This window comes from Indicator indicator, chromosome 7 (assembly GCF_027791375.1).
Source record: "Indicator indicator isolate 239-I01 chromosome 7, UM_Iind_1.1, whole genome shotgun sequence".
NCBI lineage: Eukaryota > Metazoa > Chordata > Aves > Piciformes > Indicatoridae > Indicator > Indicator indicator.
The window spans coordinates 36,580,396-36,601,156 of NC_072016.1; the positions used below are offsets into that span (position 1 = coordinate 36,580,396).

At 50.6% G+C, this 20,761-nt stretch overlaps 1 protein-coding gene across 1 annotated transcript in view; it reads right to left on the reverse strand.

Annotated features, from left to right (window-relative positions):
• Nucleotides 1-20,761, reverse strand: part of CDH23 (cadherin related 23) — a 314,789-nt gene that overhangs the window by 233,095 nt on the left and 60,933 nt on the right. The window contains exons 3-5 of the mRNA XM_054382408.1: nucleotides 19,106-19,248; nucleotides 13,921-13,968; nucleotides 12,957-13,049 (exon numbers count right to left, since the gene is read on the reverse strand). Of these exons, the coding sequence (XP_054238383.1) occupies nucleotides 12,957-13,049; nucleotides 13,921-13,968; nucleotides 19,106-19,248 (284 nt within the window). The remainder of the gene's footprint in view (nucleotides 1-12,956; nucleotides 13,050-13,920; nucleotides 13,969-19,105; nucleotides 19,249-20,761) is intronic.

Here is a 20,761-nt window from a genome sequence, read left to right on the forward strand (position 1 = left end):
TTCCAGCTCTACATCTGCTGCTTTCTCCCCCCCCTACCTTTTTTTTTTTCCCCTCAGCTTTCCCCTGTCCTCCTCCCCTACCCCAGCACTCGTTATGCTGGCCAGACCAGCACAACCGTTTCTCATTTCCAGGTTGCCCCTCCTTCCTTGCTGCAGTATTCTTCCAGAAAGAGCCCAAGTTGTGCCTGGTGGAAATGACTGTTATCTCCAGGACACTTTACACATTACTTCCACGCCATTTGGAGTTTTCCGCCCCAGTAGCTTCCGTTGAGTCTCTCATTTCGCAACTCGGGCACGTGTTTTAAAGGACCAGGGGCTCCTATTCACAGGTGAAGCCAGGCAAAGTGACAAGGGCTGCTAGAGGTGGAGACTTTCTGTCTCCCTAGGATATCAGGACGTCACTCAAGACCCATTGACACCAGCTGGAGGACGTCACAGTCCATGCATCAGCACTAATGAGAAGGACTTGCACACAGGTGACCTTCAGAGGAGTGGATGCTTCCAGGTCTGAATCACAGAATCAGCCAGCTTGGAAAAGACCTCAGAGATCATCAAGTACAACCTACTACCTAACACCCTCCTGACAACTAAACCATGGCTCCAAGTGCCACATCCAAGCTTTTTTTGAACACCTCCAGGGATGGTGACTCCACCACCTCCCTGGGCAGCACATTCCAGTGGCCCAGGACATTCTTTCTGGGAAGAACTTTCTCCTCACCTCAAGCCTAAACTTGAGGCTGTGTCCTCTTGTTCTGGGGCTGGTTGATTGGCAGAAGAGACCAACCCCCATCTGGCTACAACCTCCTTTCAGGTAGTTGTAGACAGCAGTAAGGTCTCCCCTGAGCCTCCTCTTCTCCAGGCTCAACACCCCCAGCTCCCTCAACCTCTCCTCACAGGGCTGTGCTCCAGACCCTCCCCAGCCTCATTGCCCTTCTCTGGACACATTCAAGTATCTCAATGTCCTTCTGAAATTGAGGAGCCCAGAACTGGACACAGGACTCAAGGTGTGGTCTAACCAGTGCTGAGCACAGGGCAGAATGACTTCCCTGCTCCTGCTGGCCACACTATTCCTGATCCAGGCCAGGATGCCATTGGCCTTCTTGGCCACCTGGGCACACTGCTGGCTCATGTTCAGCTGCTGTCAACCACTACCCCCAGGTTCCTTTCAGCCTGGCTGCTCTCCAGCCACTCCCACCCCAGCCTGGAGTGCTGCCTGGGGTTGTTGTGGCCAAAGTGCAGAACCTGGCACTCAGACTTGTTGAATGCTGAGCAACTGCTTCAGGACATGATACTGCCAGAAAGTGAGAAACCTCCATGTGGTCCCATGAGCCTCCATGAAATCCCCCATGTGCAAGTGATGCTACTCAAAATCATAGAATCACAGAATAGTTTAGGTTGGAAAAGACCTTCAAGATCATCAAGTCCCACAGTTAACCCAGCACAGCCAAGTCCACCACTTAACCACATCCCTCAGCCCCACACCTACACAGCTTTGAAGTCCCTCCAGAGATGAAGGACTCTCCTGCTTCCCTAGGCAGCCTAGTAAACTCTCCATATAAATCATAGAATTGTTTCTGCTGGGAGACCTTTAAGGTTATAGACTCATAGAACTGTTAGGGTTGGAAGGGACCTCAAGGATCATTCAGTTCCAACCCCCCTGCCATGGGCAGAGACACCTCACACTAGAGCAGGTTGTCCAGAGCCACATCCAGCTTGGCTTTAAGAACCTTCAGGGATGAGGCTTCCACCACCTTCCTGAGCAACCTGGTTCCAGTGTCTCACCACCCTCATGGGGAAGAACTTCTTCCTAAGATGAAGTCCCAGTTAACCCAGCCATGTTCAACACTAAGCCACATCCCTCAGCCCCACACTTACACAGCTTTGAAATCCCTCCAGGGATGAGGACACCCCTGCTTCCCTGGGCAGCCTGGTAAACTCTCCATATAAATCATAGAATCGTTCCTGCTGGGAGACCTTTAAGATCATCAAATCCAACCATCAACCCAAGACCCTCCATGGCCATTAAACCACGTCCTGAAGTGCCACATCCACATGTTTTTTGCACACCTCCAAGGCTGGTGACTGTCTTTCATGCAGATAACAGCATGACCCTTTAGTAGGAACCTCACCTCTCAAGCAGAAGTGTCTACATAAAGCCTGGGGACATCTCTGGTGTGGGCTGTGCAAACCCTTCAGCCCAGCTGCTGCATCTTGCTCGATGCACTGCAGCCTGTTTTGTTTCAGTGTATTTCCTCAGTGCTGGCACAAAGGAGCAAGGCAGAAGATGGCAGCTGCTGCCTGACGTGCTTCCAAGCTCAGGCTCTCGCCCGAAGGAATCGCTAGCATCCAAAACCCAGAACAGATACCCAGGCCAGCGCCTGGACTTCCCTGCACTTAAGCAGTGGGGAGTGGGGATCTTTATGAATATTTACCAACTCACCCCAGAGCCTGAGGTACCCAGTGTGCCCACACACGTGGCAGCACCCCCCAGATGTCAGCCTCGGCTCTGCCTGACGTCTCCTGCGTGGCTCACAGCTCCCACAGTCCCCATCCGGCTTGCTGCTTTCTCAGCTCCTTTTTCCTTTTGCTCCTCCACCCCAGAGCGAGGCAAGAGGCTGGCCACTGGCACAGCCTCTTGATTGCTGATGGAAAAGGGGCGTCCCCAGCAGCTCTGCTGGCAAAACCTTGACTGGGCAATTTTCTTCATGTAAAGACACATTTTAACGTTCAATCTTCCCCAGCAACCCAAAAATGGCCCCGTCCTGGTGGAACAGGCAGGCTGGGATTGAGAGGGGAGGGGAAAAGGAATGATTTCGTGGAGGGATATTAGATTCTACCTAGTGATTACAGAGCAGATGAAACCTTCTCAAAAGGATTATCTCATCCAGCTAAGAGATGGCTTTTTAATAGATGGACAGGATGCCTGCACTGAAGACTGCTGAAGGGAAGGCAACACCCTCCCCACAAGGTGTCCCTTCTTCCAGGAGTTGGCAGGACATCATTCTGTGACAAAGTTGGAAAGCAATTAAAGGTTGCTGCTGAAAAAAATAGGAAAAATAGTAAGTCAAATTGGGTAAAGGAGAAGCATCAACAGACAAGTTTGGGGACCAGCTCTGTGATGCCAGAGAGACAGTGTGGAGATCTAACTTGTTATTTTTTTTGTCAGACAGCTACTACCTCAGGGTTGATGGGACCTGGCTTTAGAAGGCAGTAACAAGAAACTCAATCAAAAATGAGGATACTCAGGAAATTTGGTTGATATTAGGAACAGGCTCTTTACCATGAGGCTAGAGGAACACTGAAACTGGTTACGCAGGGAGGTGGTTGAGGCCCCGTCCCTGGAGATATTGCAGGTGAGGCTCAACAAGGTTCTGAATAACCTGATCTAGTCAAGGATGTCCCTGATTACTGCAGAGGGGATGACCTTTGGAGCTGCTCCCAACCCAGAACATTCTATGATTCTATGTTTCACCTCTTGTATATTGTCACCATGTGCCTCTGTTACCGAGACCCTCTTGGTCTGGTGAGCACCAGTCAAAGCCTCACCTCACACTTCTTCAACGTGCACTGGAGGTGAGAGGTTATAGAATCATAGACTAGTTTAGGTTGGAAGTGACTTTTAAAGGTCATCTAGTCCAACCCTGATGCAGTCATCAGCAGGGAAATCTGCAACCAGAGCAGGTTGCTCAGAGCCCCAAGCAACCTGACCTTGAATGTTTCCAGGGATGGGGCACCTACCAACTCTCCAGCCAACCTGTGCCCGTGTCTCACCAGATTCAGTGTAAAACATTTTTCCTCCCATCTAATCTAAATCTCCTTTCTTTGTTTTTTAGTCTAAAACCATCACTCCTTGTCCTGTCAATCACTCTCAGTCCCCAGACATGTCAATGGGATGTAAAGGTAGAGAGGAGATAGAGATGTTTGCCTTCCTTGAGCAGAAAAGCCAGCTTGCTTCTGTCCAACAGTGTTTAATGAACAAAGCTTGGATGATTAGTCTCTCTAGGAAATTGAAAATCCCATCAAAACACCACAAATAGATAAATAAGTAGATAAACCTGCCTCTGAAGCAGGGCAATGAAGGGGGAAACTGGGAAAGGCCCTGGAGAAGAGCAGCTGAAGGAGCTGGGGATGTTTAGTTTGAAAAAGAAGAGGCTGAAGGACACCTCATAGCTGTCTACAACTACCTGAAATGACTTTGTGGAGAGGCTGGTGCTGGTCTCTTCTTACAGATAATTAGTGATAGAACAAGAGGGAATGGCCTCAAGCTGTAAATGGGTAGGTTTAGAGTGGACATTAGGAACAATTTTTTCATGGCAAGAGTGGTCAGGGATTGGAATGTGCTGCCCAGGGAGGTGGTGGAGTCACCAACCCTGGAGGTGTTTAAAGGTCATTTGGATGTGGTGCCTGGGGATATGGTTTGGGGGTGAGCCTTGTAGAGTAGGGTTCTGGGTTGGACTTGGGGATCCTGAGAGTCTTTTACCAACCTGAATGTTTCTGTGACTCTGTGATGCACTGCAGCAGGGTTCGATACACTTGCCCAGAGGAGGGAAGGGGTGGGGGGGGAAGGCTGGATTTGCTTGGTGAGTTATTCACCCTAAATTATTTGTGCAGTTCTAAAAATGCACATAGAAGCAGAAGGGTAAAGAGAAAGAGAAGGAAAACTGTGAGAAGGATGGAGGAGGAAAAAGAAATAAGGCAAGGAGGAAGGAAAGCAGCCAGAAATGATTATAGGCCATTTTGCAACGTGCTGGGAACATCTTTCTTATCATCTCTGTTATCACTGACTTCAATTGAAAGGCTCTTTATTTAAAGGAAGGGGGGGGGGGGGGGGGGTTTGAGGGGAAAAAAAAAAAAAAAAAAGGCAGCCCCCAGAAGGTACCTGGGAACGTGTAAGGGAATGGCTAATGTGGCTGAAGTGGGAGCTGCTGCTCGTTGCAGCTGCTTCGTATGCGTGGCGTCAGGTCTCGGAGCCATCGCAATAGAATTATATGAGCCCCTGAAGACTCCTGGGCAGGATGGCAGAGAAACTGATGTAATTACTGACATTATTACCATTAAAGCAAAATAATAATTTTAATTACAGCTAGGGCTTTGGGGGGCTTTCTCTGATCCTCCCTGCCCCAGCTCACCATCTCGTATGGTCTGCTTCCAGGCTGTGTAAATGAGACCGGGCAGGGATGGTTCCCCTCCTTTCTCTCTCCCCCTTCCCTGCCAAACACCTTTCTACACAATTAAAAAGAGAACATCATAAAAGCCACTGTTTCCACTCCACCACCATATTAAGGATGGAAATGGTGAGCAGCAGCTTGTGAAGGCTCGATCCCAAAGGCTGCTCCCCGAGCAGAAGGGGACTGCTGTTGATGGCAAGTGGCCGCCTGCCTCCCAATTAAAATAAATTAGTAAATCAGGGCTGGGTTGAGGAGACAGGACACCTGCAAGCTGGGCTGTCTGCTGCCCAGAAACTTACTTTTCTATTTTTAAAGCTCTCTGTTCCCACAGCCCTGCCTCTTACTAAGCTTGACCTCCAGATGAGGTGAGCACATTCCCACCAGAGGTGGCTGTGGCTGCAAGCTGCCTTTTGAAAACAGAGCCCTGTTATAATTGGTTATCTCCTGGCAAGTTACAGATGCAACTGTCATCTCCTGAGCGATTGGGGTGCTAAATAGCAGTGTCTGGCCCAGAGCCTGGCTGAGGACTGCTTTTTGCTGGAAGATGTAACCCAGTAATACACGCTAGTCTATAAATCATCAAGTGTGTTAACTGTAACAGGAGGAGTGAGGTGGGGAGAGCATCAAAAGGAGAGAAAACCCCACTGGAAACCTCCTGAGGGAATGTTCAGCAAAGAAACAGACAAGGAAGTGAGCTTTCTGCCAACAAGTGAAGACTCACAATGCACCAGGGCCAGGAGAACGACATGAACAGTTTGAAGCTGATCAGCAAGCTCAGGATGCTGTGGGATAGTGAGGGAAAACAGCTCTTCAGAAGAAGACACTAGACATGGTTACCATACCACACAAAGACGTCAGCGTCAGAAGAAGCTCTGCAGGACCCAAGATGTGGGGAAGCAAATGGAAGCATCAGATGCAGAAGAAAGCAGATGCAAAGCCATTGCTTTAAAGCATGAGCTTAAAGGTTGTTTGACCTCAAAAGCATGTGGAGGGTTGTGTGCCCCAGAAGGGCTCAAGCTTGGAAGTTGGGACAGGAAAGCTTAGCAGGAACCCAGGGGAAACAGTCTATCCCTAATTTCCAACACCCCCACCAGGTGCCACAGAACCAAGGTGTGGACTTGGGTCCACCTCACTTGCTCCTTTCATATCCAAGCATGGAGCCATGGCAATCCAAGAAGACTGAGCTGGCTATGGATCCAGCCAGATGGAAAAATAAATCTGATAAAGCAGATCAGTCTTGTCAGAAATGGAGGCATCACCACAGCCTCTCTCTGCTTGTTTAAAAACCTTGAGACTCCCAGAAATGTGGTACCCTGGGGCTGGGTGAGGATGAGGAGGGTTAAGAACCTAAAACAAACACACACAAACCCCACATGCAAGAGGTGAAGGCATTCCAGTGAGAACAAACCCTGAAGGTCAGAGGAGCAAAGCCCATGAGCAGCTGACTAATGCAAGTCCAGCAGCACCACAGGGCAGGGAGAGAGGCACACACACGTCCTAGCAAACTGGAAAGCCATAAAAGTCCATTACAGCAAATCAAGCAGCAGTCAGCATGACAGCCATTAGCCCAAAATGAATACACGAGAACTTAATGAGCTCTGTCGAGGCCAGCTTGGTGGATTTCAGTTGCCAAAGTCTAGCAGGATTCCCTTTTTCCCCCAGCCCCCTCTCCTTTCCAGGCTCTGAAGGCACCACCTCGTTGCCTCTTGCCAAGCAGATCACGGAACGCCCTTGCCCAGACGGGACGGACCATTAGGCTGGAGCCACATCCCCTTTCCTGACACTCAGCTATTCCAGGCAGGAACTGGGGATGTGATTAAGACAGGATGAGCTCAGAAGAGCAGCAACACCAAGCCTGACAGGAGCAAGCCCCACTCTGGGTACTCGGAGCCGTTGCAACGTGGAGCAGCCCGCGGTGAAACTCTTCCCTGCTCCTCATGCTACACCCACAGCCCTTTGGCCCAGATAAATTCCTGTTCTCTCCAAGCAAGCAGAGGGAGTAAAAACACCAGGATGGGTGTTGAGAGGCAGGATTGTTTTTAAAGGTCAGCTTGCTTCGCCTTCCCTTTATTTATGGGCGCTCTTGACTTCTCCCAGTGCCACGCAGTAGCGGGGAGGTTTAACTCGCCTGGCTGGTGCTGCTCCATTAGCCAGGACAACTGCAAATCGATGCAGCCATTTATCTCAAAATTAAAAGAGAGAAAAACCCTCATTAGCTGCCAATCCTGCGCTGAGCCTCTCTGTGCAAAGCCACACCAGCACTTCTGCTCACTTCTTCTCCAGCCCCTCTTCAGTCATTAGCTGGAGGGCTCTTTGGGTGGTCTGTGAGACCTGTTTTGCAAGCCACTCACTCACTGCTCACTCTGGAGCATGGCGGTGGGCTGGGGATGCTGTCATCCCCTGCCATGGCTGGGTCCCCAGTCTCAGCTGACTGGCTCTGCAGACCTCAGCTTCTGGAGGCACACCGCCTCCTCCCTCCTTCCATGCTTCTGGAGGCACATCGCCCCCTCCTTCCATGCTTCTGGAAGCACATCGCCCCCTCCTTCCATGCTTCTGGAAGCACATCGCCCCCTCCTTCCATGCTTCTGGAAGCACATCGCCCCCTCCTTCCATGCTTCTGGAAGCACATCGCCCCCTCCTTCCATGCTTCTGGAAGCACATCGCCCCCTCCTTCCATGCTTCTGGAAGCACATCGCCCCCTCCTTCCATGCTTCTGGAGGCACATCGCCCCCTCCTTCCATGCTTCTGGAGGCACATCGCCTCCTCCTTCCATGCTTCTGGAGGCACATCGCCCCCTCCTTCCATGCTTCTGGAAGCACATCGCCCCCTCCTTCCATGCTTCTGGAAGCACATCGCCTCCTCCTTCCATGCTTCTGGAGGCACATCGCCTCCTCCTTCCATGCTTCTGGAGGCACATCGCCTCCTCCTTCCATGCTTCTGGAAGCACATCGCCTCCTCCTTCCATGCTTCTGGAGGCACATCGCCTCCTCCTTCCATGCTTCTGGAGGCACATCGCCTCCTCCTTCCATGCTTCTGGAGGCACATCGCCTCCTCCTTCCATGCTTCTGGAGGCACATCGCCTCCTCCTTCCATGCTTCTGGAGGCACATCGCCTCCTCCTTCCATGCTTCTGGAGGCACATCGCCTCCTCCTTCCATGCTTCTGGAGGCACATCGCCTCCTCCTTCCATGCTTCTGGAGGCACATCGCCTCCTCCTTCCATGCTTCTGGAGGCACATCGCCTCCTCCTTCCATGCTTCTGGAAGCACATCGCCTCCTCCTTCCATGCTTCTGGAAGCACATCGCCTCCTCCTTCCATGCTTCTGGAAGCACATCGCCTCCTCCTTCCATGCTTCTGGAGGCACATCGCCTCCTCCTTCCATGCTTCTGGAGACACATCGCCTCCTCCTTCCATGCTTCTGGAGGCACATCGCCTCCTCCTTCCATGCTTCTGGAAGCACATCGCCTCCTCCTTCCATGCTTCTGGAGGCACATCGCCTCCTCCTTCCATGCTTCTGGAGGCACATCGCCTCCCTCCCTGCTTCTGGAGGCACATCACCTCCTCCTTCCATGCTTCTGGAGACATATCACCTCCTCCTTCCATGCTACTGGAGGCACATTGCCTCCTCCTTCCATGCTTCTGGAGACACATCGCCTCCTCCTTCCATGCTTCTGGAGGCACATCGCCTCCTCCTTCCATGCTTCTGGAGGCACATCGCCTCCTCCTTCCATGCTTCTGGAAGCACATCGCCTCCTCCTTCCATGCTTCTGGAGGCACATCGCCTCCTCCTTCCATGCTTCTGGAGGCACATCGCCTCCCTCCCTGCTTCTGGAGGCACATCACCTCCTCCTTCCATGCTTCTGGAGACATATCACCTCCTCCTTCCATGCTACTGGAGGCACATCGCCTCCTCCTTCCATGCTTCTGGAGACATATCACCTCCTCCTTCCATGCTACTGGAGGCACATCACCTCCAGCTTTGTGGCGAACAAGCAACAGGGAAAACCCAAGGTCCAGCAAAAGTCTCAGAGCATCCTGTCCTCAAGAGTGCTGGTTGACAGTCAGCAGTGTGCCCAGGTGGCCAAGAAGGCCAATGGCACCTTGGCCTGGATCAGAAATAGAGTGGCCAGCAGGAGCAGGGATGGAATTCTGCCCCTGTGCTCGGCACTGGTGAGGCTTCACCTTGAGCACTGTGTGCAGCTCTGGGCCCCTCACTGCAAGAAAGATACTGAGGTGCTGGAGCAGCTCCAGAGAAGAGTGACCAGACTGGTGAGGGGGCTGGAGGGAAAGGCTGAGGGTGTTCAGCCTAGAGAATAGGAGACTTAGAGGGGACCTTGTCATTCTCTACAACTACTTAAAAAGAAATTGTAGTCAGGTGGGGGTCAGGCTCTTGTCCCAGGCAACTAGTGACAGGACAAGAGGGCATGGTATGAAGCTGTGCCAGGGGAGGTTTGGGTTGGATATTAGGAAGCACTTCCTCACAAAAAGGCTGATTGGGCACTGGGATGGACTGCCCAGGGAGGTGGTGGAGTCACCATCACAGGAGGTCTTTAAGAAAAGATTGGATGTGGCACTTGGTGTTGTCGTGGTGTTAGGTTGTGGGTTGGACTTGATGATCTCAGAGGTCTTTTCCAGCCTCAATAATTCTGTCAAGAGCCATGCCAAAACATGCAGAGTAAGCTCATTCTTCACAACTCCTGCAGGCTATAGCCCTTGGAGGGCCCTCTTTAGGTGGTGGGAGCCCCATTGCCTACTGTCAAACACTGTGAGAAGAAAAGTCTCTCTCCCTGGCATAACAAAAATGCCTCTAGGATTCTGGCTGAGCAACACTTTTGTGGCTCATTACTTCTGATCAGTGCCTTTGGTTAAAGACCATGGGTGGAAAGTGGAAACTGGCACAAAATGCCTTATAATTAGATTAGGCTACCCTCCAGAAGAGCACAGCTCTGAAGGCCAGGTGGCAGAGTGAGTGTCCTGGGGAAAGTCCTGTGCTTGCTGTACCCCAAACAACTAGATGGTCCTGGAAATCCCTCCTGGAAGAACCATGGCTCACACCAAAAGGAGCATGATATGCAAGAGGGGTTCATGATCTTCTTGTGTTATGTATTTCTCATCTAGATCACCTGTCCACAGTTCCTGTTCCTCAGCCAGCACTCATTTACCAAACCAACCCTGGACCTTTGCCCTTTCTGCTCCCCAGGTCAAGATGGGGAAATGTGGAAAGCTCAAGGTTTGCAATATCAGCTCTTAGAGAAGAACCATAGAATGATCACAGAATCAACCAAGGTTGGAAAACACCTCAGAAATCATCAAGTCCAACCTATTACCTAACACCTCATGACAACTACATCATGGCTCCAAGTGCCACATCCAATCTGTTTTTGAACATCTCCAGGGATGGTTGAAGTGTTCTGATTGGAAGAGACCTTTCATATCATCCAGTCCAAACGTTAACCTAGCACTGCCAGGTCACCACTAAAGCATGACCCTCAGCACCACATCTACACAGCTTTTAAATTCCTCCAGGGATGATGACTCCACTACTGCCATGGGCAGCCTGATCTAGAGCTTGATAAGCCTCTAGGGGAAGAGATTGTTCCACACACCCAACCTAAACCTTCCCTGGCACAACTTGAGGACACTTCTTCTTGTCCTATCATTTGTTACTTAGGAGAAGATACCAACCCCTACCTCATTAGAACTTTCTTTCAGGTAGTTGTAGAGAGCTAGAAGGTCTCCCCTCAGCCTCCCTTTCTCCATACTGAAGAATCCCAGCTCCCTCAGCCAATCCCATAAGACTTGTGCTCCAGACCCATCTAAAAGTGTTGATCACAAGGAGATACGGCACAGCTTCTCCATGCGTATAAATGCTGAGGCTTAACACAGTTGGGAAGAGACAGAAGCCCACTTTCCATCTCTCTCTCTCCACATGGAGAAGGAAACCCTCTGTGCCAGGTGCTTTGAACAGAAAAAATCCCACAGAGGTAAACCTGAGGGCAGGGGAGAGGAGACTCTTCTCCATCAGTCCTCCTGACACACAAAAATCACAGAACTGTTAAGGCTGGGAGAGACCTTAGAGATCATCAAGTCCAGTCGCTCATCTTAGGGCTCCCAATCCCACCCACTAAAGCCACTACCACTAAACCACACATCCCTCAGCACCACATCCATGAGTCTATTAAACACCTCTACACCTCACCGCTGCAGCATGACCCTCAGCACCACATCTACACAGCTTTTAAACACCTCCAGGGATGGTGGCTCCACCACCTCCCTGGGCAACCTATTCCAACGCCTGATAACGTTTTCTGTGAAGGAATTTTTCCTAATACGGAGCCTGAACCTCCCTTGGCTTCCTAGATTTCTGCAGACAGAGTAACTCTGGGGAGGAGCAGCAGGAATTCAAGACAGCCACCCACCAGCTTCCAGAGATCTCAGCAGAGAGGTAAGAGGGAGAAGCAGCTCGGGCAGGTTTTTTTGCCAAGTCATTTCTGCGCTGCTCGTGCTTTAAAGAGGAGGAGAGATGACTCTGACCCAGTGCCCGTTCTCAAAGGCAGGTTTCAGATGACTTGGCTCAAAGATGAGACTAAAACTCCTGGGCTCATACATCACAAGCAAACTTAATGAAGAAACCTCATCCTCGCAGCAGAGAGACAGGGAAAGATCAAAGCCCAGCACGGCAGGGCAGCAGCAGCCAGCATATTAAATACGCTCTTGTAACACAATCGTTTGTACCTCTCAATTACCAAAGACTGCTTGATTTCACACACACACAGGCAACACTTGACCTCATCCACACCCTGAGGCATGCTCTGGGAAAAAACTGGCTCTGCCCTGCCACTTAAAGTACAAGAAGGAGATGTTTCCTCCACTGGAAGACACGAAAAGCCCTGCTAATCCCCCTGCTTCATGTGTAGCAGTCTGACCTTATCCACCAAACACCTTTCACTGCCAGCCTTCAAGTTTCAGTTCCCACCAGATCTCGAAGTTCCTGGCATTTCTCTTCCCAGCTGAGCTCTAGGTGCTAGGAGCTCTCCCTGATACTATGACTTGATGTCACCTCCTTTGCCATTTCCGGTGCAGAGAGTGGCAGAAGGTTGTGGAAAGGTTCTCCTTGGAGATACTCAGCACTGTGGCTGTGAGCGAAAGCCCTGACTGACCTGATACAACATGAAAATTCTCTCTGCTGTAGTAGGAGCTTGGACCACACCACCTCCTGTGATTCCTTCCTACCTATTCTATTCCTAGGACCATTATGAGACAAAGTCCTGCTATGAAGCCATTAAAGGAAACCAGCAGCAAGGACAGAAGTCTTTGGGCAGGACTCTGCTACTAGATATTAGGCACCTGGAGAAATGTTTCTTCACCTCTGTGACAAGAGGCTGCACATCACCCCTGTCTCATGGGAAGAGACAAAAGAAATGGATTCCCATTTACAGCTATTTTCAAACTTCACATTTATCACAGGAAAGACGTCACCAAGGCTGCAAAGACGCTGAGCTCCCAACCTCTGCCTTTCCCCAGCACCCAAACCACAGTCACTTTGCTTCTGCCTCTTCTCAGATAACTTCCTGAGGTTTAATCCTCTCCCCTAGCCCCAGCAAGGCTCCAGGGCAGGAGGACAGTCCCATACTTTGGTGGCCCTCATGCCACCAGGCAGACAGCTCTGCAGTGGCAACCAGACAGTGAATATGGGGACTGAGGACAAAAAAAAAAAAAAAAAACAAAACAAAAAAAAAAAACAACAACCAGAAACCAGGCTGCATGGAGAGGCTGCAGAGATCCCTACCTCTGGGATGCGGACGCTGTAGGGCTGGTTGTGGAACTGTGGGGCGTTGTCGTTGACATCTCCAACTTGGATGTTGACTGTCCCTTTGATCACCTGTGGGCAGGAGGACAACCTGTGGTTATCAGCTTTGTTCAGGCATTTACAGAATTACCAGGTTGGAGAAGACCTTAGAGATCAAGTCCAACCTATTACCTAATACCTAACACCTCCTGACAACTAAATCATGGCCCCAAGTGCCACATCCAATCCTTTTTTGAACACCTCCAGGGATGGTGACTCCACCACCTCCCTGGGCAGCACATTCCAATGGCATATCACACTTTCTAGGAAGAACTTTCTCCTCACATCAAGCCTAAACTTCACCCTCACCTCAAGCCTAAACTTCCCCCTGCACATCTTGAGACTGTGTCCTCTTGTTCTGTTGCTGGTTGCCTGGGAGAAGAGACCAACCCCCACCTGGCTACAACCTCCCTTCAGGTAGTTGTAGACAGCAATAAGGTCTCCCCTGAGCCTCCTCTTCTCCAGGCTAAACACCCCCAGCTCCCTCAACCTCTCCTCACAGGGCTGTGCTCCACCCTCATTGCCCTTCTCTAGACACATTCAAGTCTCTCAATAACCTTCTTAAATTGAGGAGCCCAGAACTGGACACAGTACTCAAGGTGTGGTCTAACCAGTGTTGAGGACAGTTGCTAAAGCACTATCTCCAAGCCGGGGAGATTGCAGCAAGTGAGCAAAATGCCTTTCTTAAATTGAGGAGCCCAGAACCAGATGCAGTACTCAAAAACCCCAAAGCAATCTCGTGGCTGCGTTTCCTGACTCGAGCTATTAGCAAGCGACGGTCAGGGGTGGGCCCCACTTCCCCAGGCATTCCCCCCACACACACCCCCAGGCAGAAGGTCCCTCCTCCTCCTCCCTGCTCCCTTCAGCCCATGCCACAGACCATGAAATGAGAAGTCACACTCACCCCTTGGTCGTCGCTGACGGAAAATTCAACCGTGAATTCTGACTTCGTCTGAAAGGGAAGGAGGAAAAAAAAAACCTGTAATTAAAGATCCTGGAGTGGTTATCTGCAGATGGCAGGCTGGGGACTTTTTAGCCAATGTTATTGCCTGCAAAATGCTTTCAGGACCTTCAAGAAGAGAAGAGGCCCTTGAGCCCAATTTCCCAACGTTGAGTCTAAAAGGCTGAGAAATATTCCATGCTGGAGGGGCTGTGCTCTATTCCGTGGGCAAGGAGAGCAGCTCTGCCCTGGGTCAGGAGGATGTGGGACTAAGGAGTCCACTCCCCATCCAGCAACCAAGCACTTGAAACACATACCTAGGCTCCAGTAGGTGAGAGGAACCTGCTGTTTGACCTTCTGTGGTGTGGTCCAGGTGACACACTGGAGGGAAGAGATTGCCATTCAGAGACACCTGGACAGGCTTGAGAGGTGTGCCCAAGCCAGCCTCATGAAGCTCAACAAGGTCAAGGGCAAGGTCCTGCCCCTGGGTTAGAGCAATCCCAAGCAAAAACACAGGCTGGGAGAGGAATGGCTGGAGAGCAGTCCGGAGGAGATGGACTTGGGGGGCATCAGTTGATGACAAACTCCTCATAAGCCAGCAATGGTCACTGGCAGCCCAGCAGGCAGCTGTGTGCTGGGCTGCATCCAAAGCACTGAGAGCAGCAGGACAGGGAGGGGATTCTGCCTCTCTGCTCTGCTGTGACCTCACCTGGAGAACTGCCTCCAGTTCTGGCACCCCCAACACAAGAAGGACGTCAAAGTGATGGAGCAGGTCCAGAGGAGGGCACAAAGATGATCAGAGAGCTGAAGAACCTCCCCTATGGGGACATGCTGAGAAAGTTGTGGATGTTCAGCCTGGAGAAAAGACGACTCTGGGGAGACCTTAGAGCAGCCTTCCAGGGGGCTACAAGAAAGCTGAGAAGGAACTTTGTACAGGGGCTTGTAGTGATAGGATGAGAGGGAATGGCTTAAAGCTTGTGGAGGGCAGATTTAGACTGAAGAAGAGGAAGAAATTCTTTCCAGTGAGGGTGGTGAGACACTGGAACAGGTTGCCCAGGGAGGTTGTGGATGCCCCCTCCTTGGAGGTGTTCAAGGCCAGGCTGGATGGGGCCTTGAGCAACCTGATGTAGTGAAAGGTGTCCCTGCCTATGGCAGGGGAGTTGGAATTAGATGATCTTTAAGGTCCCTTCCAACTCAATGTTATGAGGCAAGCTCCAGCTCTCTTGGCACAACTGCCCAGTCCCTTGCCTACTTGCAGCCCTGAGAGGGAGTAAGTGCAAGGCAAGAATTGCAGTTTTCCATCCTCAGAGTGCTGTGACCTGGCATCATCTCTGATGGTAACACAGAGGGACTATGCAAAAGAGTACAAAACCTAAAGAGAAAGCTGTGTAATTAGCTTTTGTTCAAGATGACAGTTCAGGAGGGTCTCACTGAGGACATCTCCATGTTGCTGCTGTTGCATTACCGACTTTCCAGCCACACAGAGCTGGGAACATAGAGGTAAGCCCAGGGTCTGTGGCAAGAACTGGCTAAAATCCCATAAGCCCCCCCCAGAAATGCCTGTGCAACCCTCTCTGCCTCTTATTAACTACATTACAGAATCACAGAATGGTAGGGTTTGGAAGGGACCTTTGGAGATCATCGAGTCCAACCCCTTTGCCAGAGCAGGGTCACCTAGAGAAGGGTGCAAAGAAAGGTGTCCAGGTGGGAGGTTTCTGAATGACTCCAGAAATGGAGACTCCACAACCTCTCTGGGCAGCCTGCTCCAGTGCTCTACCACCCTCAAAAGCAACGAAATTCCTCCTCATGTGTTTAGAGGGAACTTTCTAGATGTTCAAGCTTGTGCCTGTTACCCCTTGTCCTGTCACTGGGCACCACTGCAAAAAGCCTGACCCCATCCTTCTGACACCCACCCTTTAAGTATTTATAAGCATTGATAAGATCCCCACTCAGTCTTCTCCAGGCTAAAAAAGCCCTAAGTCCCTCAAGGCTTTCTTCACAAGAGAGATGTTCTGGTGCCCTCATCATCTTGGTAGACCTTTGCTGTACCCTCTCTCAAACAGTTCCCTTTCCTTCTTGAACAGCTTATTAACATTATTATGATGAAATTAACAGCTTGGTCTTAAATGGCAATGTATCAAAGTCACTGTCACTGGGGTGAAGGACAAGTGGGGATTATTTTGGTGTCAGGGCAAGGAGGACCTTGCTAGTGAAGGAAGATTCCTCTTCCTGACCATTTTTTTTTCCACCTGCAATTGTTTCATTCACATTTTGTCAAGGAATGATGCAGGGATGGGCAATAGGACTTGGACCACCACGTCTATCTGGCAACTGTGCTCCAGTTAGTCCCAGAAATCCCTTCCCACCCCCAGTGCCCCAGATCCCTGCCAGAGCACAGTAACTTGATATTTCCCAAGCATCATGCTGGAAAGCAAGCTTGAAATGGCTCTCCATGCTGCAGATGTGGTTGATTTATTCCTAATAAGATCAGCTCAGGGACAGGCAGCAGCCAAGAGCCCAGGAGCTCTGCTTGCACCAGGATGGTGAATTCAACTTGGAAAAGCGTTTGGGGAAACAGAGCATCCTCTGCCCCTCCATGCAGACAGCTGGGGACTTTCCCAGCTCCTGCCTTGGCTTGTGGGCAGCATGAAGAGCTGAAATGCTGATGAAGTGGAGAGCTTCTGCTCCCTGTGACATCCCACCCTGCTGCATCAGCATCTTCCACTTCTGTCTCCCCATTACTCATCAGTACCACCACGAGGGACAAAGCAGGCAAGGAAGAGAGGAAAACTAGGAGGCAAGAAGCAACCTGTTGAGCACTTTGAAATTTAGTTACTCAATAAAACAGTCAGAGAAAGCTGCCAGAGGTGAATTTCTGTTTCCACCCTTCGTTTTAACACATTTTTTTTTTTCAGACTCAGGGGCTGCCTTTTTGCTCAGAACCTGGTTTTTCTTCTGTTATTAGTGGGATTAAAAAAAAAAAAAGAAATATATATTTTTAACTTTGTGTTGCCTTTACAGGGTTGCATCTTCCTCTTTTTCTGTTTTCCCTTTTCCTGCATCGTTTACCTTACTATGATTCCCTCTCCTCCTCTCCCTTTTCAAGCCTCTTTTTCACTTTCATCGTACAAGAATCGATTTCTTGCTTTTCTTTCCCTACCACTTTTCTTGCAGGGCTTTCTTTCTCACCCCTGACTCTTTGATTACAGGCATCCAGGCCGGTGTTCTCTGCTTCCATCCCTTCCCTCCCATGCCACCCTGCTTCCTTTCCACCAGAAACTGCCATTTACACCTTTCTCTTACCCACACCAAGCTACACACAGGTCTGTCTTCACTCTCTTCCCCATATTGCAGGCTTTGAGCCCCTGGGATCAGTTGATGGGTGCAGGCTCCTCTCCCAGTTCATCCCAGTCATGCATTCAAGCTCTGCTCAGCTCCTTCCCTTCCCACCCCTCCACCAAAAGCCACCTAAAATCTATTGATCCCCCTTCTTGGCTCAAGGTTGGTGTCATAAGTATTGGGAAGCAGTAGGTTTTGAATAAGAGAAGATTTATGACTCATGCTAGCAGCTGTTGGCACAGGGAGGTGGAGGGGGAAGGGGGGAATGGTGTGGAAATCCAAACTCTTTTCTTTGTTCTTTTTGCTTTGCTCTTAAATGGGTTTGTCCTTTACCAGCATGAGCAGCATCCATAGCCTTGCTCCCCCCTACATCCCCACATCTGGGTGGCTCCAGCCTGGACCTACTGTCCACACCTGAGCTGTGTTAATGGGTTTCATCTTCATAACTTTGCAAAGGCAGCACTAATTAGTGGGGAGGAATAACCCCCTGCACCAGTACAGACTAGGGGCTGACCTGCTGGAAAGCAGCTCCATGGAGAAGAACTTGGAGTCCTGGGGGACAAGAAGTTATCCTCAGGACAGCAATGTGTCCTTGTGGCCAAGAAGGCTAATTGGATCCTGGGATGCATTAAGAGGAGTGTGTCCAGAAGGTCAAGGGAGGTTCTCCTCCCCTTCTACTCTGCCCTAGTGAGACAACATCTGCAGTATTGTGTCCAATTCTGCCCCGCCCCCCAGTTCATGAGAGGTAGGGAAATACCAGAGAGAGTCCAATGGAGGCTATGAGGATGATGAAGGGATGGAAACATCTGTCTGATGAGGAAAGGCTGAGAGACCTGGAGCTGTTTCATCTGGGAAACAGCAGCCTGAGAGGGGATCTTCTCAGTCTTTACAAATATCTGATGGGTGGGTGTCAAGAAGCAGGGGCCAGTCTCTTCTCAGTGGTGCCGTGTGGTAGGATGGGGGGCAATAGACCCAAAGTGGAACACAGGAAGTTCCACCTCAACATGAGTTAAAACTTAGTTACTTGGAGGGTGGTAGAGCCCTGGACAAGACTGCCCAGAGAAGTGGTGGAGTCTCCTCCTCTAGAGACTTTCAAACTCTGCCTGGTTGCCTTCTTGTGTGGCCTGCTCTAGAAGATCCTACTTTGGCAGAAGGGTTGGGCTCATTCTCTGGAGGTCCTTTCCAATGCCTACCATTCCATGAAGTACAGTAGTCTTACCCAGCTCTTTTCCAAGTGCCCATGTTATCCCTTCTTCCTCACTCCAGGAACAGACCAAGGCTCAGGGCTTTTGCAAAACTAGGTACCTGGATGAGATATCATCTTTGCACACCAAAGCTGCCATGAAAATAGGGATTTGTGAGACAGCTCTGAGGCAAGAATCTTGCTAAAATTAACAGCCAGCAGCCTGAATCCACAAGATGAGGAAAAGTCATGATGAGATATCATGGGATACCTCAAGTCTCATAACAGCCAAGGATTGAATTGGAATATAGGTTAAAGAGGGAGCCTGGGGGTTTCCCTGGATGTGTGAGCATCCTGGCTCTTGGATAGGTCATCTCCATTAACTATTTTCTTTGCTTCCAGGCTCCCAGCTGTTATTCTGGGATCCAGGAAAACCACCAAGCCAGCTGGACCCAGAGCAGGCTGCTTATTCTTCATGTCCCCACCACAGGGACGGCTAGGAACAGACCCCGACATGGACACGTCTGCATTCCCGCCTCCCTGTGGGAACAACACCTGGGCTGCATCTGGGTGGAGAGCCACACCTTTTATCTTAGCAGAGACCTTCTCAGCAGCAGATGACATTACCTCTCTGTCCAAGGGCTGCCTGAGCCACACAACACCAGTCATGCTCTCCACCGCGAAGAACCGGCTGGCCTCCTCCCCCACCACACCAAAGACCAGAGGGTCGTCGTCCAGGTCCCTGGCCAGCAGCTGAGTCACTGAGGAACCTAGGAGAGGCAGAAAGGAGAGGAGTCATCAGCAAAACGGGACAGAAGAGAAGAAATCCTGGAAGGATGCCATTTGGCAGGGAGCACAGATCTTCTGCCTTCCACTCCTAAGTCGTTTCCAAACTGTCTTCCCACAGTGCTACAATACCTCAAGCAGCAAGGAGAGCCAAGCTGTGTGTGGTCTGATTGTTCTCTCTCAACCACAGCTCCTCTCCTTCCTCACCCTTACCAACAGTCACATTAGCTCAGCAGAAGCATGGTCATCTCAGGCACTAGAGGTGGTGGAGAAGTCAATGCCAGAATGGTCTGATTGTTCTCTCTCAACCACAGCTCCTCTCCTTCCCACACCCTTACCAAGGGTCACATTAGCTCAGCACAAGCATGGTCATCCCAGGCACTAGAGGTGGTGGAGGAACCCATTGCCTCTTCTGGGTAAGCTCTTGTCAGCCCTACACTCTCCCCCACCAAAGGCCACTGCCAGCAGATACAACAACGTTCCAGGTAAAAAGTAAACATCCCAAGGCCAAAAGCAGGGACATCCACAGGTGCCTTGAGGCTCTGGGATCTGGTAGGACCTGGAGCTGGCATTTGTTTTAAACCCAGCAGCTGCAGCAAGGGATGGTTTTTCTGGCATACATACAACCCACTCACCCAGAAGGTATGAAAGGCTCTAGAGCAAACCCATCATTGCCAAACTGGGTTTTAAACCATCTTCTGCAGCATCCCATACACCCCACATGACAGAAGCCTTGCATGGCCGTCCCTCTTGGTTGTAAATCTTCCCTCCTGACAACACCCAAGAGGCAACTCAGAGCCTCTGATGTTGCTGCATGAGCACCATGTGCCCTCTCTCTGATCTCCACAACCCTCCTGAAGCAGGATGACTCCTACTGCTCCAAAAGCAAGGGATGGTCACCACCTTTGGAGCATCACTTCAACCCCATAAGAACCTCCTTGAATCACTCTGGGCCTCTCCATGACACACAGAATGGTTTGGGTTGGAAGGGACCTCCAAAGGTCATCTAGTCCAACCCCCCTGCAGTCAGCAGGGATATCCTTCACTAGATCAGGTTGCTCAGAGCCTTGTTGAGCCTGATCTTGAATGGCTCCAGGGGTGAGGCCCCAGCCACCTCCCTGGGCAACCTGTCCCGGTGTTTCCCCACCCTCATGGTGCAGAACTTGTTCCTAACACCCAATCTAAATCTCCTCTAATTCCAAAACACTGCCCCTCATTCTATCACTGCAGGCCTTTGCAAACAATCCCTCTGCAGCCTTCTTGCAGGCCCCCTTCAAGTACTGGCAGGCTGCTATTAGATCTCCCTGAAGCCTGCTCCTCTCCAGGCTGAACAATCCCAGCTCCCTCAGCCTGTCCCTCCTAGGAGAGGTGACTCCAGCCCCCTGAGCAAAAAGTCTGCTGTGCTTGAAAATGAATCAGAACTGCTTCAGATGAAAAATCTCTGAGATGATCAAAGTGCAACCTTCAACCTACCACCACCATGGCCATTAAGCCATG